Below are 25103 nucleotides of genomic sequence, written 5' to 3'. Positions count from 1 at the left end.
CGCAGGCTTTGCAGTTCCTGTGGTGGCAGGGGAAGGTGCTGGGAGTGGTGAGGCTGGTGAGGGGCATGGATCTGACAAGGGAGTCGGGAGTGAATGGTCTCTCTGAAACACTGATAGGGATGGGGAGGGAAATGTATTCCTAGTGGTGGGGTCTGTTTGTAGGTGGCAGAAGTGGCAGAGGATGATGCAATGTATATGGAGGTTGGTGGGGTGGAAGATGAGGACCAGGGGGGTCTGTCCTTGGACTTGTTGCAATGGGAGGGATGGGGTTCAAGGGCAGAGGTGTGAGAAGTGGAGGTGATGTGCTGGAGGGGAAATTGCAGTCTTTACAGAAGGAGGCTATTTGGGATTTTCTGTGGTGGAATTGTTCATCCTGGGAACAGATGTGGCAGAGGCGGAGGAGTTGAGAATAAGGGATGGAGCTTTTACTGGAGGCGAAGTCCAGGTAACTGTGGGAGTCTGTGGGAAATGGACAGGTCCAGGAAGGGGAGGGATGTGTCCAAGTGGAGGGACGTGTCCAAGATGGTCCAGGTGAATTTGAGATCAGGGTGAAAGTTGTTAATGAAGTTGATGAACTGTTCAACCTCCTTGTGGGAGCACGAGGTAGCGCAGATGCAGTCATCAGTGAAGCAGAGGAAAAGGTGGGGGGATGGTATCGGCATAACTGTAGAAGATGGACTGTTTCACATACCCGACCAAGAGTCAAGCATAGCTGGGCCCATCTGGATGCCCATGGCTATCCGTTTGGTTTGGAGGAAGTGGGCAGATTAAAAGGAGAAGTTGTTAAGGACGAGGACCAGTTTACGCTCCACCTGATGAGTGTGTGACTGGAAGAGTGCTGGTTGGGATGGCATGAGAGGAAAAAACGGAGGGCTTGGAGGGCTTCGCATGGTGGATAGATGTGTACAGAGACTTGATGTCCATAGTGAAGATAAGGCGCAGGGGACCAGAGAAATGAAAGTCTTGGAGAAGGTGAAGTGCGTGAGCGGTATCCTGAACGTAGGTGGGGAGTTCCTGGACTAGGGGACAGGATGGTGTCGAGGTATGCAGAGATAAGTTCAGTGGAGCAGGAGCAGGCTGAGACAATGGGTTTACTGGGGAAGTCGAGTTTCTAACCCTTCAGTTGGAGGTAGAATCAGGTGCTGCGGGGTTCGTGGATGATGAGGTTGGAAGCTGTGGATGGGAGATCCCCAGAGGTGATGAGGTTGTAGATGGTATGGGAGGTGAAGTCATTGTTACCTTCGTGGACCACAACAATTGGATCTTTATCCCCTCTTCCAAGTTCCTCTGTGGCACTGATGAAATATCCTGAACCTGGGCACTAGATAGGCAACAGCCACTGGACTCTCAGTCCTGACCACAGAGAACAGTTGTCTATTCCCCTGACTACCCTATCCCCAATTACAAGTATATTTCTTTTCTTCCTCCGCTTGAATGACTCTTGGTACCAGAGAGTGCTACAATCAGTCGAATCGCAAACCTGTTCGACATTCTGGATCTCCCTACTTGCTTTGCTTATAGTCACAACCCCAACTTTGGTTGCAAGAGCAGGTCGGAGGTGAGGAATCCTGCAGTAGGTAACTCATCTGATTCTCCCAAAGCCTGTCCACCAACTACAAGACACATATCAGAAATGTGATGGAATACTCTCCAGTTGCCTGGATGAGTTGATCTCCAGCAACACTCAAAGTTTGACACCATCCAGGACAAAGCATCCCACTTGGTTGGCACTGCACCCTTAAGCATTCAGTCCCTCTAGTATGTTCCAAATTCATGACCATTTCCATCTAAAAGTACAAGGGCAGCAGATGCATTGTAACACCGCCTCATGCATGATCCCCCTCCAGTTTTTCACTATCTGATATGGAACTATATTCCCCTTCCTTGATTGTCCGAAAACTGCCACTCTAACTGCATTGTGGGGTATGTACACCAAATGGACTGTAGTGGTTCAAGAAGACAGCTTGCCAACATCATAGGCAATAAATGCTGGCCCAACCAGCAAAGCTCACATCCCCTGAAATAAAGAATTCTTCTTCATTTCCTCTTCAATCTAAATTGCAAACTCAATTATGAAGAATTTTGAATTTAACATTGTTGCACGTGGTCCCAAGCTAGGAATTTAGACTGACTGAATAGTCCTATAGATTATAACAGTTTTTCCAAATTGTTTAAGATGTTTAGTTTGGACTTTTTTCTTCTTTCCTCCTTAGTCTTTCTTAGCTAGTTTTATGGTGTAGTATATGCCCAAAAAAGGAAGTTAAATATTGCTGAAAAAGGCATGTTTTGTCTTGTACTCATTAGGACATTTTGCAAGAAATAGCAATGTAAAGGGAAAACATAGTTTACGCTGTTAGAAGAGGGTGCTGATTCTTGAACAGTTGGACTCTGGTAAACGCTTTGCCATGAAGGAATGCAACAGATGATGAGTGGCAATTAATTGTTAAGCTTGGTTAAAATTTTAAACTAGCAGGTGGAGTCTGAATGAAACATAAGCTGTCGCCTATTCCGTTGAGTTGAAACTGGTGCAATGTGTACTTGTATACATAGCTTCCAGCGCACTTGTGCACCATATTGCAAGCCCAACTGACAATTTAAAATTGATTGTCAGTGTGAATCTTTCCATAATCAGGATTATTTCTGAAATAACTATTCTTTGGAAGGTTTGGCCTACAGACCTGTCATCACACTCAATTTCACATACCATATTACTTGTTTGTGTGATAGGCTTATCTCTTTGGCTTAAATGCAACAACCTTAGTGGAAAACACCACTCATGTTATGACTACACAGCAGTAACATGAAACAGCTAATTTCATTTGTTGCACCAATCCTTGAGACTTCTTATCCTTCAAATTTTCAGGACTGAAAGCATGTCCTAAATCTGTTCATAAGTTTATAGAATATTACAACGCAGTGCAGGCTCTTCGGCCCTCGATGTTGCGCCGACCTGTCATACCAATCTGGAGCCCATCTAACCTACACTACTCCATGTGCTTGTCCAATGATGACTTAAATATACTTAAAGTTGGCGAATCTACTACCGTTGCAGGCAAAGCATTCCATACCCTTAATACTCTCTGTGTAAAGAAACTACCTCTGACATCTGTCCTATATCTATCACCCCTCAATTTAAAGCCATGCCCCCTCGTGCTCGCCGTAACCATTCTTGGAAAGAGGCTCTCCCTGTCCACCCTATCTAACCCTCTGATTATCTTATATGTCTCTATTAAGTCACCTCTCAACCACCTTCTCTCTAACGTAAACAGCCTCAAGTCCCTCAGCCTTTCCTTGTAAGACCTCCCCTCCATACCAGCCAACATCCTAGTAGATCTCCTCTGAACCCTTTCCAAAGCTTCCACATCCTTCTTATAATGCGGTGACCAGAACTGTACGCAATACTCAAAGTGCACCAACACCAGAGTTTTGTACAGCTGCAGCATAACCTCATGGTTCTGGAACTCGATCCCTCTATTAATAAAAGCTAAAACACTGTATGCCTTATTAACAACCCTGTCATCCTGGGTGGCAACTTTCAAGGATCTGTGTACCTGGACACCGAGATCTCTCTGCTCATCTACGCTACCAAGAATCTTACTATTAGCCCAGTACTTTGCATTCCGGTTACTCCGACCAAAGTGAATCACCTCACACTTGTCCGCATTAAACGCCGTTTGCCACCTATCAGCCCAGCTCTGCAGCTTATCTATGTCTCTCTGTAACCTACAACATCCTTCTTCACTATCCACAACTCCACCAACCTTGGTGTCATCTGCAAATTTACTAACCCACCCTTCTACGCCCTCATCCAGGTCGTTTATAAAAATGACAAACAGCAGTGGACCCAACACCGACCCTTGCGGTACACCACTGGCAACTGGACTCCAGGATGAACATTTCTCATCAATCACCACCTTCTGTCTTCTTTCAGCAAGCCAATTACTGATCCAAACTGCTATATCTCCCACAATCCCATTCCTCTGCATTTTGTACAAGAGCCTACTGTGGGGAACCTTATCGAATGCCTTGCTGAAATCTATATACACCACATCAACCGGTTTACTCTCATCTACCTGTTTGGTCACCTTCTCAAAGAACTCAATAAGGTTTGTGAGACACGACCTACCCTTCACAAAACTGTGCTGACTATCCCTAATCAAATTATTATTTTCTAGATGATTATAAATCCTATCTCTTATAACCTTTTCCAACATTTTACCAACAACTGAAGTAAGGCTTACTGGTCTATAATTACCAGGATTGTCCCTACTCCCCTTCTTGAACAGGGGAATCACACATGATATATTTGAGTATATTGGCACTGTGAAAACTGAACTCAACAGCACAAATTGCTGAGTTCATTAGCTGAATCATACAATAGTGAAAGATCTAGATAGCCATGATATAATGCTATGTGCAATTATCCTTGACTTTTTTGCATGGTATATTGACGAATAGGCTAGCAATGTCAAATGAGCAGTCTGGCACTTAGACTAAAAGTCATATTCATTAGTATTGACAGTAAGCTTAGAGCAGATTTTGAAAATCTAAATAAAAGAAACCTTATGTTTTGCATTTTACATTCAGGAATACCTGATAGTGGGGAGAGAATTTGTCGAGATGTCTGCTATTCACAACTACAAAACTGATATTAGAGCTGTGTAGCAAAATAGTTTCTTCCTGCACACTGGTGTATACCTTAATACGTTTAGAGTGGGATTGGTTAGCTCAGTTGAGTGTTCTGTTGGTTTGTGATGCAGAGTACTGCCAACAGTGTGGTCCAATTCTTGCGCTGGCTGAGGTTACCCTGACGGACTCCCCTTCTCAACCTGTCCCCTCACCTAAGATGGTTAAACCACAACCAGTCTTCTCTCAGTGGTGACTTTACTTTCAAATGTGTTCAGAAAAAAAATAAATTCCACTGAGTTCAGTGAAATAGAAGGATTACAAATAAAAACTATAACTGAAAACATTTTAAAGAATATCTTGATCTGTTCTTAGATTTATAGAGTTAGAGGTCTACAGTACAGAAAATGCCCTTCAGCCCATTGATTTTGCACTGGTCAAAAACAAGTAGCTAACTATTCTATTCTAATTCTATTTTCCATCACTTGGCCCATAGCCTTAAATGCCATGGCCGCCACAAGTGCACATCTAAATGCTACTTAAATGTTGTGGTTCTGTTCGCTGGGAATTTGTGTTGCAGACGTTTCATCCCCTGTCTAGGTGACATCCTCAGTGCTTGGGAGCCCTCCTGTGTAGCGCTTCTGTGATCCTTCCTCCGGCATTTGTAGTGGTTTGAATCTGCCGCTTCCGGTTGTCAGTGACAGCTGGAACTGACAACCGGAAGCGGCAGATTCAAACCACTACAAATGCCGGAGGAAGGATCACAGAAGTGCTACACAGGAGGCTCCCAAGCACTGAGGATGTCACCTAGACAGGGGACGAAATGTCTGCAACACAAAGTCCCAGCTCGGCGAACAGAACCACAACAACGAACACCCGAGCTACAAATCCTCTCGCAGACTTTTAGCTACTTAAATGTTTTGAGGATTTCTGTCTCTACCCCCTCACAAACAGTGAGATCCAGATTCTAACCACCCAAATAGTATTTTCATCTATACACTAGATACAATTTAAGGCCCACAAAAAGTATTATGCTATATTGCAGTGACCAGAACTGTACGTAATGCTCCAAGTGCAAATTGTTTATTATATTTACGTAACTGTGGAATTCTTTGTCAGGATTGTTAGAACACAATCAGATGTATTGGAGAGAATTTGTAATACGTTTTTAATGAGTAATTTGTAAAATGAATTTTAATGAACGAGATAGCAATTTTTATCTGCGTTTAACTTAAATAATATCGCTGATTATGAAATGATGTTAAAATATGCAACTTATTTATTGAATTGTGTGGTGGATTCAGATCTCATTAGGATTTTTAAAGTTTTGCGTATATTTGAAGAAGAACTTCAGCATAAATGTGGTGTATGGATTCAAATTGGACAGCTTTCACAAGGGGTTATTGCAGCCAGCACAAGCATGATAGGTTGAATATTCGTCGTGACTTCTGATTGTGTTAAACTGGAATGTATAATCTTGCACTTGCCATGTTCAAATCAAAAGGTATAATAGGTTAATTATTTTTCCAGCATAATTAAGATTTTAAAATACAGATTGCAGTGTACATTTTATGAATATTATTTCAAGGACATTTGATTAAAAAATCTCCAGTGTAATTTACTCATTCCTAATGACTCACTGGTTAGCTGCTGCCTCATAATGCCCGGGACCCTGTGTGGGTTTCCCCTAGTTGCTCCAGTTCCTCCTGCAGTCCAAACATTTGCAGGTTAGGTAGATTAGCCATGGGAAATGCAGGGTAACAGGGATAAGATCAGACAATCAGTATAGACTTGATGGGCTAAATGGCCTGCTTCTACACTGTAATGATTCTAATGAATGAATAACCTTTTTCCACTGTTGTTTAAGAAAAGCATTATCAAACAAAAAATTGACTCTCACAAACATAGAGCTATTACGAAAGGCTTGGTTGAACATTGATATTTTAAGGCATGCCTTGAAGGACGAGGAGGGAGGTAGAGAACTGGAGAGGTTTTTGGAGGCAATTCCAGAGTTTAGTACCTTGACATTTAAAGCACAACTGACAATATGGAGTAAATAAAGTCTAGAGATCTAAGGGCTATAGGATGTTTACAATCTGGAGAGGTACCTGCTGAATATCCCTGGGTGTTCCTACAATAAGTGATTAATTGTATAATTATTAAACTCATGTATGTTTTTTTTCAAAATGTTGTGATAATCAAAAGCTAAAGGAACAGTTTACTGACAATAATGAGTGGTTTCACCAATCCCAGCTAAGAATAAACCAGAAGGTAAAATGAAATCTCATTTAAATATTTATTTTCCTGTTTAGGTCCATATGATTTTGGTGGGGTGCTGACCAACAATAATCGTGATGCAGGAAGCATGGAAGTAATGCAAAAACGCAACAGTTCATTTAAAGAAATGCATTGGTATGTCTGTCCAGTTTTATTACAAGTATTAAGGACTAAAGCATTTGAAATCTCTTACAGCAGATATGTTCAACATGTTAATCTCTGTAAATTTAACAAAGTTCTATTGTAATAGAGATACATGGAAATAGTCCAAAAGAACTCGAGTGACGATGTAATGAGTGTATTTCTGGAAAAAAAAAAGATTTTCCAATTAATGTACCATCATGATTTAATCACTGAAAATTCTACATTTCTCTACTGTCTATTTTTCCCAACTTTATCTTCTTCTTCTATTTTCTTGAGGTGGTTCCCACTGCTGAAGAGTTATCATATTTTTTTTTGTAGAAGTATCAGCTATGTTTCAATACTTCAAACACGATATACCTTTTCTGATGATCTGTCCATGGACAATTTGATGATTTGTAGATTAACAATCATTCTAGTTGCAAAATTTTGTTCGTAGAAAACATATATCTAGTGCTTCGTTAATCCTTTTTCTTCAGAGTTAAACTTAAACTGGATTACATGGTGTAGTAACTAAATAGTTTAACCTTTAATTGAGTCTTTTACATTGAACTAAATTTATTTTGAATATTTCTGCCATGTTAGTGCTTTAACTGCCTTTGGTTTCAACTGCACAACTGCCTATTAATTATAAAAGGAATAAATTCTTGGCAATATCTGCTTTCGGAAAGTGTGACTCTTCTGTTTGTTTCTTCCTCTTTAGTCTTCATCCTGGTGATTTTTTCCCTTTCACACGAAAACCATTGTTTCTAATTGTGGACTCTTCAAATAGCATAGCATATAAGGTAAGCTAAAATCACTTACCCATAATTACCCTGTTGTGCAATTTATATTTGTTTTCACATATAATTCTCTGATTATCTTAGAAAGCCACAGTTGAATCTGCCTTCACCACACTCTCAGGCAGTGCATTCCAGAAATATTTGCTGGATACAGAAGGTTTTTTTGTTGCCATTACTTCTTTTCACTGTTCAATTTAAATTGGTGTCATCTGGTTCTTGATTTTTCCACCAGTGGAACACTTTTTTTCATATCTAGTCTATCCATATCCATTCTGATTCTGTTTATCTGTAAAGTTATTCCTACTGCATGGAACAACTCTCACAAATATTTTCTGCAGCCTTCCTAATAACTTCTGATCCTTCCTACAGTGTGGCGCCCAGAATTAAACACAGTAGGTCAAAATAATGTTCCACGCAGTTTTATTGTTACTTTCTTTCAGTACTTGATGCTTTTATTTATAAAAGCTAGGGTGTCATATTAACCTTTTTGTTTCTCAACCTGCACTACCGCCTTAAATAACATATGCACATATACCCACTCTGTTGCTGCATTCTCTTTAGAATTTATTTTGTCACAAAAGCAAAATACCACCGATGCTGGAAAACTGGAATCAAAATCAAGTGCTGGAGAAACTGAGCAGATCTGGCAGCTGTAGAGAGCAAAAGCAGAACTAATGTTGAGTCCAAGATAACATTTCTTCAGAACTGGAGAGAGGGGTGGAAAAGTGATAGGTTTATACTGCGGAGAAAAAAAAATGGGGAAGTGCAAGTGGAACAGAAGGGAAGGTCTGGGAAGATTACAGGGTATAGGAGGTAAGAAATCAAGATGCTGCAGAATCAAAGGTAGAGGGCAAGATATTCGTCATAAAGAAGGAAAAGAGGTCTGGAGTGGATGCTAGTAGTAGAATATAGTCAGCTCTGCTGAAAACAAGCCCAAGAAAATCCAACAGTTGGGACAGCGAAAGGCAGGGCTGTGGGAAAAAATTGGAAGGCAGAGTTCATGGTTTAAAGTCTTAATTTCCCTCAATATCCAGAGAAATAACCACTAGTTACCATCCCACTCTCTAGCAGTATCATAATTTTGTTTTGTTGAAGCAGGTCTACTGCCAGTCTGACTGCTTCTGGGACCTCTCCACTTTGCTGCTCCTTTCTTTTTATTTCAAAAATATACTTTATGCATTAAAAAACCTTTGTATAAAACATAGTCAGTAGAGCAGTTCGATTCTGTACAATCTTTACATGCAGAGGAAAACCAAACGCAAGGCATTTCTTATACAAGATTATATTTACATGTATTTGAGGCACCGGCAGGGCCAGATAATTGAACAAACTCCTATTTAACTTTGGCAGAAAGGCTGTAGATAGTGGTCATTCCCATTGCGCCTTGGTAGCTGCTGTCCCAAGCTTTAATCCGTCCCTCAGCAATAGTCCTGGGTCTTGGAGTGTGCCAGCCGACAATATTTAGTCGAGGTCAACTCCTTGATCTGGAAGACCAACAAGTTTCAGGCAGCGCAAAGAGCATCTTTCATAGAATTGATGGTCCTTCAGGCACAGTTGATGTTTGTCTCGGTGAGCATCCTGGGGAACAGCTTGTAGAGCACAGAGTCCTGTGTCGCAGAGCTGCTCGGGATGAACCTCAATAAAAACCACAGCGTCTCTCTCCAGACTTCCTTTGCAAAGAATCATTCCAGCAGATATGTGACAAACTCTACACCCCCACAGCTGCTTTGAGACCAGCATGCTATGCGCAGAGAGTCCAGGCATACATATCGGATCTGACGGACAGTGCCCTTCTCGCCAACAGCCAAGCTATGTCTTGGTGCTTGTTGGCAAGTTCTGGCGATGAGACATTTTGCCAAATGATTTTGACTGCCTTCTCAGGGAACAACCCACCACAATCCTTTTTCCTCACGGTCTTGAGGATCGTGTGTAATGACTGTTTCCTGATGGACTTGTGGTCAAAAGTGTTTTGCCTTGCAAATTTCTCCATCAAGACAGGTGATACAAAACAGTCCAGCTACTTGGAGCATTATGCAGCAATGACACCAGACCCATTCTTCTTAACACCGAGGGTCTACGCACAGCATGGTGCAGCCACACACAAAGGTGGCCATCAGGATTATGACAATGCTGGGTACGTTTCACTCACTCGTCCTTCCCCCATCATCACCAAGAGCTTTGTGTGTGGTGCACCTGCAAACATGGTCCATTTTAGACCTCCAGCTGAGGTGGAAGATGGTTTAGGTGACTGCAACAGCGCAGGTTCTGGGAATGGGCCAGACCTGCACCATCTACAACAATAGAGGGGTTCTCTGACCTGATGGCCAGGTTTCCCACCTGCAATGGAAAGGGAAGCTTGCTCCCAAAAGCTCAGTTTCTGCCTCACCCTGACAATGTGCTCCTACCAAGATTTTGCTCGTATTCCAGCCCATCTGAACCATATTCCCAACACCTTCAGGAAATCTGTCCTGATGGTGAGGCCGGGGTGGGGGGGAATAAAGGATCAGTAAGCCCAGTTACCAAAGAACATGGCCTCATTTCTGCCTTGATTTAACTTGGCTCCTGAGACCAGTTCGAACTGGTTGTAGATGCTCATGTGTCTGGGTACTAACAGTGGATCCAAGCAGTAAATGGTGAAGTCATCACATACAAGGAGGCTTTGACCAGTTGGCATCTGCTACTTGGAATAGTCATCCCTTTCAGGCTTGCATCCTTCCTGATGGACCCAGCAAGAGGCTTTACACAACACACAAGTAAGGCAGGAGAGAGAATGGCAGCCATGCCTGATTCTGGATCCGAACAGAAACGTTCTGAACCCTCGCCCCCCCCCACCCCAACCTCACCCCACCATTGATTGAATCTGAGCTATTGATGTTGGTGTAGGCCAGTCAGATCCAATTGCATATTCCATCCCCAAAGCCCATTTTGGAGAGCACATCCACATGTAGGTGTGCGGCATTCAGTCAAAGGTCGTCTCCTCGTCCAGGTTAATGAGGCATGATGTGCATCCCCATCTCTCCTGCGCATAGGTGATTGTATCTCTGAGGAGCACGAAGCTCTCAGAGATCATCCTGCCCTGTACAGCACAGGTTTCATTGGGGGTGAAGATGGATTTTGGGTATCTGGGTAATTCTGAGTCCCACATGGGTGACTGTCTATCTGCTTCTGGGTGCTCACCATGCTAGTTCCCCTCAGTGAAGCTAACTATCTATCCCAGAATCTTTACCTCAGTTGCTTCTCTGGGAACCAATAAATTGTGCAAGCTTTAATCATATGTACAGAGAGTTAGTAATTTGTATAAATCTGAATTGAAGTAACAACGTAAACTCTCTTTTTGTGGTTTACAGGATTTCTTCATTACTGAATGTAAATAAAAGACCAACAATTGAGTGTCTTGCCATTCTGTTTTGACCCAGCTTCTAAATCAAGACACAGTAAATGCTCTCTGTCCATGTCATAAATCTTTCTGGTACATCCTTATTTAGGGACCATATATGAAATTGAGTTTTGGAACATGGGCTCGCTGTGTCTGCTCCATCCGCTTGGTACTGGATCTGTTTTGGGCCACTGCTGTTTGTAATTTTTATAAATGACCTGGATGCGGGCTAGAAGGATGGGTTAGTAAATTTGTGGATGACATTAAGGTTGGCGGAGTTGTGGATTGTGCCAAAGGATTTTGCTGGTTACAGAGGGACATAAGTAAGCTGCAGAGCTGGGCTGAGAGGTGGCAAATGGAGTTTAGTGCAGAAAAGTGTGAGGTGATTCACTTTTGAAGGAGTAATAGGAATAAAGAGTATTGGGCTAATGGTAAGATTTTTGGCAGTGTGGATGAGCAGAGAGATCTCTGTGTCCATATACATAGATCTCTGAAAGTTGCCACCCAAGTTGATAGGGTTGTTAAGAGGTCATACGGTATGTTAGCTTTTATTGGTAGAGGGATTGAGTTTCGGAGCCATGAGGTCATGCAGCAGCTGTACAAAACTCTGGTGCAGTCGCACTTGGAGCATTACGTACAGTTCTGGTCACTGCTTTATGGGAAGGATGTGGAGGAGGCTTTGGAGAGGGTTCAGAGGAGATTCACAAGGAAATTGCCTGATGTGACGGGAAGGTCTTATGAGGAATGGTTAAGGGACTTGAGGCTGTTTACATTAGAGAGAAGAAGGTTGAGAGGTGACTTAATTGACAATTAATAATCAGAGAATTCGATAGGATGGACAGGGAGAGCCTTTTTCCTCGAATGGCAATGCCTAGCATGAGGAGACCTAGTTTTAAATTGAGGGGTGATAGATATAGGACAGATATAGAGGTAGTTTCTTTACTGAGAGAGTAGTAGGGGCGTGGAACGCCCTGCCTGCGGCAGTAGTGGACTCGCCAGCTTCAAGGGCATTTAAATTGCCATTGGATAAACATATGGATGAAAATGGAATGCTGAGGATAGATAGACTTCAGATTGGTTCTACAGGTCAAAGGACATGTACTGTGCTGTAATGTTCTTTGTTCTATGCAGTATCTCCAGGAACGGTGCACCAGGGCGCCATCTTGTGTGTAGCGGTGGGTTTCCTATCCTGGACTGGGAGGCTCAGGTTCAAGTCCCACCTGTTCCAGAGATGTGTAATAACAAGTTGATTAGGAAAATAAGTTACAATCTTCAAAATCATCCAATAAACAATGATTGATTAAACCATTAATGGAAATGCATAGAAACACATTTTCTTAAAGGCAAAAGTAGCATTTGATTGTCAGTGTATGTATTTCAAAACTGCACTTTGTGATTAGTCGTGGTGTTTTAATTAGGGTGGTGTTTTGAAAATTCCGATGCATTTAAAAGACTATCCATTCTTTATTTTTTGTTGTTTCATTTGGTACTTCAACCACATTAGCTGCCTCTGGTGCTTGACTGTGTTGATAAACTTTGTATGGTCAGATTAATGTATTATTAGCAACCTACCTCTGAATATTTGTTTAAGTATTCATATTGTCAGTATTATTATTGCAAGTTTCTTCATTTGCCAAACTTTAGTAATTAAAGTGCAAATGTTAGAGCTTGGAAGTGCAATAACTTTATTTTAGCTGCCAAATGTCTGTATTGAACGCTCGTGCGCCAACAATGTCTCCTGTTCACTTTGCCACATTTATTAGATGGATGACAGTCGTATACTTATAGGCCTTATATACAGTTAAATGGTCACTACATCGGGGTATATACTTCTGCCTTAAGGATATCTGAAAATGAGAGATAAAGGTGGTGGACATTGACAGTAAAACTTTGAAGACATTTATGGATTGCCAGGACATCTGGAGACTAACTGTTTGAAAAGGTTTTTGAAGGGGCGAGGAAAAAGCAAACTTCAACTAGTATTCCTTCTCAACCTATTTTGCAGCAAGTGTGACAGAAACTGCAGTGGTACTCCCATGCCTCACCAGGCAGTGCTTAAGACACTTTGCCCTGTGCTGATCCACTCAATCATTTACAAGGTGGAAAGATGCCACAACACAAAGATACAGTGGGATGGAGAGAAACAAAAAAATATGCTTCAGCCTTAGCCTGAAATGAAGAGCTAATCTTGAAATGTTTTGGCTTTTGCACCAACAAATCATATGCTATAACCAAATTTAACCATATTAATATTGCTTCTAAATAATTTCATGCTTGTGCTGTGCCCACTAAGGACCTAGTGGAGAATGCATAAATGTATTTCATATAGGACAATTATGACTGACTGAAAGCTTTAAACTTATTAATCTTAATTGGTATGGTGTTGTTCTTAGAAGTAAAAATAGCGTTATAAATACATTATGCCATATTGTTTCCCAGTTTATAATAATTAAAAGCATTTGTCAAAGCTTAAGGGTAAGGTACCTCAAATATTTGAGCAACAGGTTAAGTTAGCCATTTCGTACTGCTACTCTGCAGCTGAGATACATGTCACATTCATCACTAACAGAATGCTGCTTTCAAACCAAAAAGACATTGTGCTGATCATAAAAATTAATGGTGTCACAAATGAATTTCAGTGCTGGTGTGATTCTAGGGATGGAGGCTGTACATCTCAAAGACGAGTGGATTATATCAAACAATACATCCCTTTTGGCTGTTTGCAACAAGCAAAGTAATGACCATATCTAACCAGCCTGCCCTTGCAAATCTCATAGCAGTGTCAACATTAGAAGTGATTTGGCACTTGAACATCATTTGCTGGATAAACCTGTTAGTGCATGGAATCAAGCTGACATAGAACATTACAGCACAGTTCAGGCTCTTCAGCTTTTGATGTTGCACCAACCTGTGGAACCAATCTGAAGCCTATCTATCCTACACTACTCCATTTTCATCCACATGTTTATCCAATGACCGTTTAAATGCCTTTGAAGTTGGCGAGTCTACCACTGTTGCTATAAATTCTGTGTTACGATCGAGCCCTCCACAATCACCTGATGAAGGAGCGTCGCTCCGAAAGCTAGTGTGCTTCCAATTAAACCTGTTGGACTATAACCTGGTGTTGTGTGATTTTTAACTGTTGCAGACAGGGTGTTCCACACCCCTACTACTCTGAGTAAAGGATCTACCTTTGACATCTGTCCTATATCTATCACCCCTCAGTTTAAAGCAATGTCCCCTCGTGCTGGCCATTGCCATCTGAGGAAAAAGGTTCTCACTGTCCACCCTATCTAACCCCTCAATTTATCTTGTTTGTCTCTATTAAGAAACCTGTCAACCTTTTTCTCTCTAATGAAAATAGCCACAAGTCCCTCCTTTTCTCCTAAGACCTTCCCTCCATACCAGGCAACATCCTAGTAAATCTCCTCTAACCCTTTCCAAAGCTTCCACATCCTTCCTATAATGCGGGGACCAGAACTGTACGCAATGCTCCAAGTGCAGCCGCACCAGAGTTTTGTACAGCTGCAACATGACCTCATGGCTCCGAAACGCAATGCCTCCACCAATAAAAGCTAACATACCGTATGCCTTCTTAACAATCCAATCAACCTGGGTGGCAAACTTTCAGGGATTTATGTACATGGACACCGATCTCTCTGCTCATCCACACTGCCAAGAATCTTACCATTAGTCCAGTACTCTTTATTCCTGTTGCTCCTTCCAAAGTGAATCACCTCACACTTTTCTGCATTAAACTCCATTTGCCACCTCTTAGCCCAGCTCTGCAGTTATCTATGTCCCTCTGTAACCTGCAACATCCTTGCCATTATCCACAACTCCACCGACCTTAGTGTCATACGTGAATTTACCAACCCATCCTTCTATGCCCGCATCCAGGTCATTTATAAAAATCACAAACAGCAGTGGCCCCAAACAGATCCTTGCAGTACACCACTAGTAACTGAACTCCAGGATTAATATTTCCCATCAACCAATACCCTCTGTCTTCTTTCAGCTAGCCAAGTTCTGATCCAAACTGCTAAATCACCCTCAATCCCATGCCTCCATATTTTGTGCAATAACCTACCATGGGGAACCTTATCAAACCCCTTATTGAAATCCATATACATCACATCAATTGCTTTATCCTCATCCAGCTGTTTGATCACCTTCTCAAAGAACTCAAAAAGGTTTGAGGCACAAACTACGTTTCATAAAACCGTGTTGATGATTCCTGATCAACTTATTCCTTTCTAGATGATAAATCTGATCTCTTCTGAACCTTTTCCAACACTTTAACCACAAATGAAGTAAGGCTGACTGGTATATAATTACCAGTTTTGTCTCTACTCCCCTTCTTGAACAAGGGGATAACATTTGCTATCCTCCAGTCTTCTGGTACTATTCCTGCAGACAATGACGACATAAAGATCAAAGCCAAAGTTTCTGCAATCTCTTCCCTAGCTTCCCAGAGAATACTACGTTAAATCTCATCCAGCTCAGGGGACTTATCTATTTTCACACTTTCCAGAATTGCTAACACCACCTACTCATGAACCTCAATCCTGTCTAGTCTAATATCTGTATTCTCCTCGACAACATTGTCTTTTTCTTGCATGAATACTGATGAAAAATATTCATTTAGTGCTTCTCCTATCTCCTCGGATTCTACGCACAACTTCCCACTACTGTCCTTGATTGGCTCTAATCTTAGCTGAAAATGTGTTGCTGGAAAAGCGCAGCAGGTCAGGCAGCATCCAAGGGCTTATGCCCGAAACGTCGATTCTCCTGTTCCTTGGATGCTGCCTGACCTGCTGCGCTTTTCCAGCAACACATTTTCAGCTCTGATCTCCAGCATCTGCAGCCCTCACTTTCTTTCAATGGCTCTAATCTTACTCTATCATTCTTTTAGTCCTGATAAAACTGTAGAAAGCTTTAGGGTTTTCTTTGATCCTATCTGCCAGTGACTTCTCAGGTCCCATCCTGGCCCTTCTTAATTCTCCCTTGAGGTCTTTCCTGGCTAGATTTTAACTCTCAAGCACCCTAAATGAGCCTTCATGTCTCATCCTAACATAAGCCTTCTTTTTCCTCTTGTCAAGAGATTCAACTTCTTTAGAAAGCCACATCTCTCTCGCTCGACTACTTCCTCCCTGCCTGACAGGTACATATGTATCAAAGACACACAGTAACTTTTCCTTGAATAAGCTCCACATTTCAATTGTGTCCATCCCCTGCAGTTTCCTTCCTTATCCTATGCATCCTAAATCTTGCCTAATTGCATCAAAATTGCCTTTCCCCCAGTTATAACTCTTGTTCTGTGACATATACCTGTGACAGTGTTAAAGTGAACATAATCAATTTGTGCTCACTATCATCAAAGTGTTCAACCCCCCCTCCTCCAAATCTAACACCTGGCCGGGTTCATTACCCAGTACCAAATCCAATGTGGCCTCGCCCCTTGTTGACCTGTCTACATACTCTATCAGGAAACCCTCCTGCCCACATTAGACAAAAACTGACCCAGCTAAAGTACTCAAATTATAGCATTTCCACTCAATATTTGGAAAGTTAAAGTCCCCCATAACAACTACCCTGTTACACTCGCTCCTATCCTAAATCATCTTTGCTATCCTTTCCTCTACATCTCTGGAACTATTCAGAGGCCTATAGAAAGCTCCCCTTTCCTGTTTCTAACCTCGGCCCATACTATGTCAGTAGACGAGTCCTCAAACATCCTTTCTGCCACCATAATACTAACCTTGGCTAACAAAGCCACACCTCCCCCTCTTTTTACCAGTGTCTGTGTTTTTACTGAAACATCTAAATTCCAGAACCTGCAATAACCATTCCAGTCCCTGCTCTATCCATGTCTCTGAAATGGTCACAACATCAAAGTCCCAAGTACTAATCCATGCTGCAAGTTCACCCACCTTTTTTGGATGCACCTGGTGTTGAAGTAGACGCAGTTCGAACCACCTACCTGCTTGCCGGTGTACTCTTGTGACTTTAAAACCATGTTTCTGACCTCACTACTCTCAACCTCCTGGTGCTACAATTCAGGTACCTACCCCACTGCTGAATTAATTTAAATCCTCCCGAAGGGCATTAGCAAACTATTCCCCCTCCACCCAGGATATTGGTACTCCTCTGGTTCAGGTGTAGATCATCCTGTTTGTGGAGGTCCCACCTACCCCAGAGTAAGCCACAATTATCCAGGTATCCAAAACCATCACTCCTGCACCATTCCTGTAGCCACTCATTCAGTTCCTCTGTCTCTCTATTCTTCGCTTCGTTAGCACATGGCAGGGGTAACAACCAGAAATAACAACTGTTTTGTTTTAGCTCTAAGCTTCCACACTAGCTCCCTGAATTTCTGCCTTAAATTCACATCCCTTTTCCTACCTATGTCATTAGTGCGTATGTGGACCATGACTTGGTGCTGCTCCCCCTCCCCCTTGAGTATCCCGAAAACATGATCCGAGACATAATGAACCCTGGCAGCTGGGAGGCAACATGCCAACTGTGAGTGTCTCTCATTCCCACTGAACGTCATATCTGTACCCCTAACTATGGAGTCCCCAGTGATTAATGCCCTGCTCCTCTACAGACCCCCCCCAAACCCCTTCCCCTCTGAGCAACAGAGACAGACTCTATGCTAGAGAACTGTATCCCATGGTTTACCCCTGGTAAGTCGTTCTCTCCCCTACCTCTTTCTCCCCCCCCCCCCCCCCCCCCCCCCCCCCAAAAAAGTATACTTGTTATTGAGAGGAACAGCCGCAGGGGATCCCTGCACTGTCTGCCAGTTCCCTTTCCATCCCCTGACTGTCACCCATCTGCCTTTTTTACCTGAGGTGTGACTACCTCCCTGTAACTCCTCTCAATAAATCCCTCTGCCTCCCGAATGATCCAAAGTTCATCCATCTCCAGCTCCAGTTCCCTAACGCCGTTTTCAAGGAGCTGGAGTTGGTTGCACTTACCACAGATGAAGTCAGCAGGGACACTAGTGGTGACCCTTACCTCCCACATTCTACAGGAGGAACATTCAACTGTCCCAACTGCTATTCTCACTATTTTAATTTCCCAAAGAGACTATTGAAAAATAAAGAATAAAAAAAATAATTTCCTTACCAATCTGCACACACAACCTTTTTATTTGGTTACAGGAGGAGGATGGGTGGCAGACACTACCTAAGTAATGTTTTGGATAACGCAACCGCCCAAATATATTACTTTACTTACTCAGCAGTCTCGTGTCCGCTCCTGCTCAGCATGTGCTCCGCCTATTCACAAAGTTTTTAAAGCATTCACTTACCACCCGGCAGCCCCTGCTCCTCTCTCCGTCTCTCCTTGCTGCTCCCAAAGGAGTGGAGCAACCAATTTAAGATTTTTGGTTGAGCACATAGCATGATGCTGCTATATATAACAGAAGTTACATATCATAGTGATTGTAATGTGGGCCAGGAGGATATCATTGACTATGAGATCTTTGATTGGGGTTGTCGACCTGGGCCAATCAGGGAGCCCTGGCCAACAGATATAAACAAGAGATTCACAGAATTTCCTTGTTATAGGGAATGGCTTTGAGCTGGCTGTTCAGAAGCCAAGTACTGTGCATATATAAATAAAGGATGACGTGGTGATGGGATACCAGCCTCTGTGCAATTATTTAAGTGGTGACGAGAGAAAACAGTATGCCCCTGAAGAAAATTCACTTGCACTCGTAGTCTTTGAGTTGGGTAAGCATTTCTGGCATCATGCATTTATTTGGGAAACTTTACTCGGTCGATCCTGCCGACAAAGACCGGCCCCAGTATGTGGAAAACGTGTTTTTTTTTCCATGCAAAAACTATTGTGATAAAAGAAAAACAATGAGTAATCTTTCTGACTGCTGGCAGACTCATAGCATTTTCAATTATTAGGAGCCTAACTTTCTCTGAGACACCAGATACTAAAACCTTTCAAGAGTTGATGGATTTAGTTAAGGAATATTACTACCCAAATAGTGCCTCAGAATTAGAGGAGGCTATCAGTTATATTCGGTTGTTTGAGAACCAGGGGAATCAGTATCAGGATTTTTGACAAGGGTAAGACAATGGCATGTGAATTTGGGTTAATCCTGAATGAGATGCTGAGACACCATGTGGTATGTGGGATTAATTATGTAACCCACATGATGAGTGGGTGGCACGGTGGCACAGTGGTTAGCACTGCTGCCTCACAGCGCCAGAGACCCGGGTTCAATTCCCGCCTCAGGCGACTGACTGTGTGGAATTTGCACATTCTCCCTGTGTCTGCGTGGGTTTCCTCCGGGTGCTCCGATTTCCTCCCACAGTCCAAAAATGTGCAAGTTAGGTGAATTGGCTATGCTAAAATTGCCCGTAGTGTTAAGTGCAGGGGTAAATGTAGGGGAATGGGTCTGGGCGGGGTTCGCTTCGGCGGGTCGGTGTGGACTTGTTGGGCCGAAGGGCCTGTTTCCACACTGTAAGTAGTCTAATCATGCAAGAGAACCTACTAGCTGAAGTCCAACTTGACTTCAAACAGACACTATAACTGGCTTTGTCATTAAAAAATGCGGCAAGCGGAGCATGTGAGCTACATGCCATCCCAATGGAAGTGGACACCCTCACCTGCCCAACTGAACTTGGGGAACACCACTTGAGTGTAGGCAATTGCAAAGCCTCACGCAGGACATATCCTGAGCAGAGGGAACCTGGTTCATCCAACACCAAAGCCCCAAAACATAGCCGAGCCCTGGCCAAGTGGCTAAAATGTTCTTTGTAGTTGTAGTTGCTGCTGGTATGCGGACTTGAGACAGCAAAGGAATCCTATGAGGCCTGACTTGAGTAAGAGAACTTATAGGGCAGTATCCAGAAGAGTGCACACTCTGGGATGTCTGCCATCTGTGGTTGTCAAAAGTGTGGTGCTGGAAAAACACAACAGGTCAGGCAGCATCCGAGGACCAGGAGGATTGATGTTTCGAGCATAAGCTCTTCATCAGGAATGTGGAGGAGGGGAGTAAGGGGGCTGAGAGATAAATGGAAGGGGGGTGTGGTTGAGGCTGGGGTGAAGGTAGCTGGAATGTGTAAGGTGGGGTGTGATGGTGATAGGTCAAAGCACAGTGTGGAGTGTGTAGGCGAGAAGGAAGGTGGACAGGTCGGACAGTTAAAAAGAGCAGTGCCGAGTTAAGAGGGTTGGATCTTGGATAAGGTGGGGAGAGGGGAGTTGAAGAAACTGGTGAAATCGACATTGACCCATGGAGGGTCTCAAGGCGGAAGATGAGTGTGCTTCCTCTAGTCGTTGGGTGGCTAGGATTTGGCGGTGGGGGATGCCCAGGACTTGCATGTCCTTGGTGGAGTGGGAGGGGATGTTGAAGTGGTCAGCCACAGGCCGGTGGGGTTGTTTGTTGTATATGTCCTGGAGATGTTCTCTGAAACGTTCCACAAGTTGGCGTACTTCCTCCCCAAACAGGAGACCACAATGAGAGCAACGGACTCAGTAGATAAGGTGCTTGGATGTGCAGGAAAATCTCTGCCGAATGTGGAAAGATCCTTTGGGGCCTTGGACGGAGGTGAGAAGGGAAGTGTGGGCGCAGGTGTTACGGTGGTAAGCAAAGGTGCCGGGAGTGGAAGTTGGATTGGTGGAGGAGGCGTGGACCTAACGAGGTAGGTACAGAGGTCACTGCGGAATGCTAAAAGGGGTGGGGAGGGAAATATATCTCTGGTGTTGTAGTCTGACTGTAGGTGGTGGAAATGGTGAAGGATGATGCATTGTATCTTGAGATTAGTAGGGTGGAAGGTGAGGACCAGGAGTGTTCCACACTTGTTGCCGTTGGAGAAGTGTGGTTCAAGAACGGAGGTGCGGGAAGTCGGGGAGATGCGCTGGAGGGCATTGTTGACCACGTGGGAGAGGAAATTGTGGTCCTTGAAGTAGGAAGCCATTTAGGATGTTCTGGAGTGGAATTGCTCCTCCTGGGAGCAGATGCAGCGGAGTTGGAGGAATTAGGAAAAGAAGCCAAGGTGACTATACATGTTGACCAGAAAGCAATTCCACAATTCTGCAGTGCTATTTGCTTTACGGGAACAAGTAGAGGTAGAAATCAGGAGGCAGGAAAGTGAAGGAATCATCAAACCAGTCCATTTTGTGGAATGGGCAGCACTCACCACACCGATTTGTGAAGCCTGACAGCTCAGTTCACCTTTGTGGGGATTTTAAATAAATGGTCAACTGTTTCTCACAGCTGGATAAATACCCAATTCCTCACACTGAGAACTCATACGGAAAACTGGTGGAAGCAGGGGAGCTGTCCTTCGTGAAACTGGATATAAGCCATGCCTACCTGCAATTGCGACTAGATGAGGGGTCCCAGAAGTATTCCAAAATTAATACCCATAAGGGTTTGTACCAGTATTCAAGACTGCCATTTGGCGTATCATTGGCCTGTGCTCTTTTCCAGCAAACATGGAAAACATTTTACAAGGTCTACCCAGGTTCCCATTTATTTGGATGATGTGCTAATAACCAGGAAGACTAATAAAGTGCACCTGGTGAAGTTGGACACAGTGTTTGAATGTTTCTCCCAGGTGGGCGTATGCCTTGGAAGGGAAAAATGTGTGTTCCTAACACCCAAGTGACCTGTTTTGGCTGCAGAGTTGACCAGACTGGACTACACTTGTTGAAGATAAAGTGAGGGTGATCAAAAGTGCTCTGGCTCCCACATCTGTACTGAAACTTGTGTCTTTCTTTGGGTTGGAGGATTATTATGGAAAATTCAACCTGGCCTCCATTGTTACACTTGCTATTGCAAAAGGGTCAGCCTTTGAATTGATCACAGTCAGTCTTGGAAATGGTCACATAGCAAGAAATAGCCTTTAGGTTAGTGAAAAAGCAGCTGTCGTCGTCCAAAGTGCTTGCCCCAACGAGAAGAACGGCCTATAGTGAATACTTCCTGGACTTTGGCTGATGCCGAATGTAAATACATCTAGATAAGAGAAGAAAGGTTTGGCGGTCATCTTTGGTGTGGGAATGTTCCACTAATTCCTTTTACAGACATAAATTTGTTATAGTAATGGACCATAAACCCCTAGTAGAGCTACTTAAAGCAGACAAGGCTGTGCCACCAATAGCTTCTGGTTGAATTCAGTGGTGGGCTTTTATTCTGAGCGCGTACAATTACAATTTAGAACACGATCCAGAAGGCCAAGTGGCAAGTGTTGATGTCTTGAGCCACCTCCCATTAGCTGATACACCACTAGTGGTGCTTCCCTGCAAGAGACTATTCTGGTTTTAAACTTTCTGTACACCCTTCCAGTCACTGACAATATCCAACAGTGGACACAAAAAGATCCTGTGTCCTGACAAAACTAAAACAGCTGGTGGTGATGGGGGAAGCAAAAAGGACGTCACAATCAGAATTGAAACCTTTCTGGACCTGGCAAGACTAGATCACCACAGAGGATGGCGCATTACTATGGGGAGCAAGAATGATTGTCCTGAGTAAAAGTTGCCACCACATACTGGCTGGAGTTATCCAGGGGTTTCCAAAATGAACAGATTGGCAAGAAGTTATGTCTGGTGGCCAGGATTGAATGGTGACGTAGCTGTATTGGTGGGGCAGTGCCCAGAGTGCCAAGAAGGACAAAAATTACCTTTGCAAATGTTCCAACATTTGTGGGCATGGCTAGGTAAACCTTGTACTCTGTTACATGTTGACTATGCTAGTTCTTTCATGGGCGAGATGTTCTTGGTCATTGTGGGCACCCATTCAAAATGCTTGGATGTGCACAGAATTCATTTGGCAAACTGCGGAATGACGAAAAGCTATGAGCATTGATCATGATACATAGACTTCCAGAAGTATTGGTCACAGGCAATGGGGCGTCATTTACCAGCAGGGGTTTCGAGTATTTCTGAAGTCAAATGGTATTTGGTCTGTTCAGACAGCTCCATGCCATCTGTCATTCAGTGGTCTGGTGGTAAGAATAATCCAAATGCTGAAAGCAAGATTAAAGAAACAGCCTACAGTTTCACTCAAGATCAAACTGTCCTGTTCGATTATAGGACCACCCCTCCCGCAACTTAAAGGATAGCTCCAGCAGAGTTGCTGATGGGGAGAAGATTACACCAGGTTAAACCTGATATCCTGGACCTTTAGTGGTCGTGGGGAGAGGAAAATGGAGATAAAATGGGAGCAGGAATACCAATACAAAGTTCAGTTAGGGGAGTTGGTCCTGAACAAACATGCATCACAGGAAAGCTTCTACCTTTCTCAGTGCGAGTGAGAGGATACTTAAAATTTCCTGTAATGTTAATAATTCAGACAAACCATCATTGTTGGTGTTTAGTGACAAAGTACCACAATTTCATGCCATTGCAACCGTCTAAATGCCAGGTCTCATTGCGAGGTTTCTTTTTGCAGGGAAACTTGTGATAGGGTTGCATTTACATTTCTACATTTTAACTGTGTATGTGCCTCATTGTTAATCCATCTACATGATCTGAACTGACTTATCTATTCATATTTCAAATTGATTGTGGATTGGTAAGCTGTGATATCAGCACCCATTTTATTTACAGATACTGTCATATTATATGATCTTTCGTTTAAATATCAAAGTTATTAATTGATTAAAACATTTTTGTAAAAGGCAGAGATATGACATTTTGCAACATTTCAAGTTCCAAATTCTGATTTGTGCAATAGAAGTAATTCACACAAGAAGCTGTAAACAATAAATACCAACAGTGAAAATAAGTATTAGTGTTTATAACACATTTATCATCATACCTTCCTTGTTTAATACATTAATATTCATTTCTGTGCTGTATTATTTATTAGAAAAAAGGTTAAAAATTGTTTTTTCTCTTTGCAGAACTTTGTCAACTTATTTGGCCAACCCCTAGTCTGCTTGCTTTCTCCAACAGCATATCCCAAAGGTTTACAAGGTATGTGTGTGTGTATGTATGTATGTGATTGGACAACATTATTTAATGATTATGCCTCTCACTATTCCAGTTAGTTGGAAGTTGTGAAATACAATACAATTATTATTTTTTTGTATTATCCTAGGATGAAGTGTAATTATGTAGTAATGTGAACTGTAGTATAATGTGGATTTTGAAGTGATTCAGTGACTAATATTTGATTTTGATATATGGAAATGAAAAAAATTGAGACAATTTCATTCCATATGTAAAATGATAAATATGTATAACAGATTTGTAACATTTCTGGTGGAACAGTAAGCCTCAGTTGTGGAATTCAGAAAGGTTCTTGTTAACAATGGGATTCAAGATTATCAGAAATATACCTGTGTGATATTGTAGGTGAGCTTTTGAAGTCTTCTGCCTGAAAATTGTTGCTGTGTAATTCAAAGTTGAATTTAAATATTGGTTACACTTTTTGGTAAATTTGCAATTATAATAAAACTAATTTAAACTTTTAAAGCAGAGAATCATGGGATCTTAATCACAACAATTTGCAAGTATTCCGAGTCAAAGATATTGCTTTTATTTTACATTTGAGTTAAGAATTCACAAGAACTTTTGTTGAAAGTATTGTCCTTCTCAAAATTATCTTAAATTGTGTGACTCTCTTTACAGATCAAACTCAACGTGGCAGCCTTTTCACCCTCTTTCTGTACAATCCTCTGATGGCATTTCTGTTTATGTGTCGACTCACAAGTATGAGAAAAGGAATGTGGGATAAATGTCAGGAATACCTCCATAAGATATATAGGGATATAGCTCACCTGCTGACTAAATCACGGACTGTGGGTAAGTTATGATCCAATTCATATGAAGAAATGAATGCATGAGCAACGGGACGGCATGGGGGCTCAGTGGTTAGCACTGCAACCTCACAGCATCAGGGTCCCAGGTTCAATTCCAGCCTCAGGCGA

General features: G+C 42.6%; 1 protein-coding gene across 1 annotated transcript in view; it reads left to right on the top strand.

Moving 5' to 3' along the window:
• scai (suppressor of cancer cell invasion) overlaps positions 1-25103 on the top strand; it is a 192397-nt gene that overhangs the window by 150167 nt on the left and 17127 nt on the right. The window contains exons 13-16 of the mRNA XM_043720180.1: positions 6939-7038; positions 7748-7829; positions 24075-24147; positions 24805-24978. Of these exons, the coding sequence (XP_043576115.1) occupies positions 6939-7038; positions 7748-7829; positions 24075-24147; positions 24805-24978 (429 nt within the window). The remainder of the gene's footprint in view (positions 1-6938; positions 7039-7747; positions 7830-24074; positions 24148-24804; positions 24979-25103) is intronic.

This window comes from Chiloscyllium plagiosum, chromosome 30 (assembly GCF_004010195.1).
Source record: "Chiloscyllium plagiosum isolate BGI_BamShark_2017 chromosome 30, ASM401019v2, whole genome shotgun sequence".
In the NCBI taxonomy this organism is placed as follows: domain Eukaryota; kingdom Metazoa; phylum Chordata; class Chondrichthyes; order Orectolobiformes; family Hemiscylliidae; genus Chiloscyllium; species Chiloscyllium plagiosum.
This window is presented reverse-complemented; position numbering and strand designations above follow the sequence as displayed.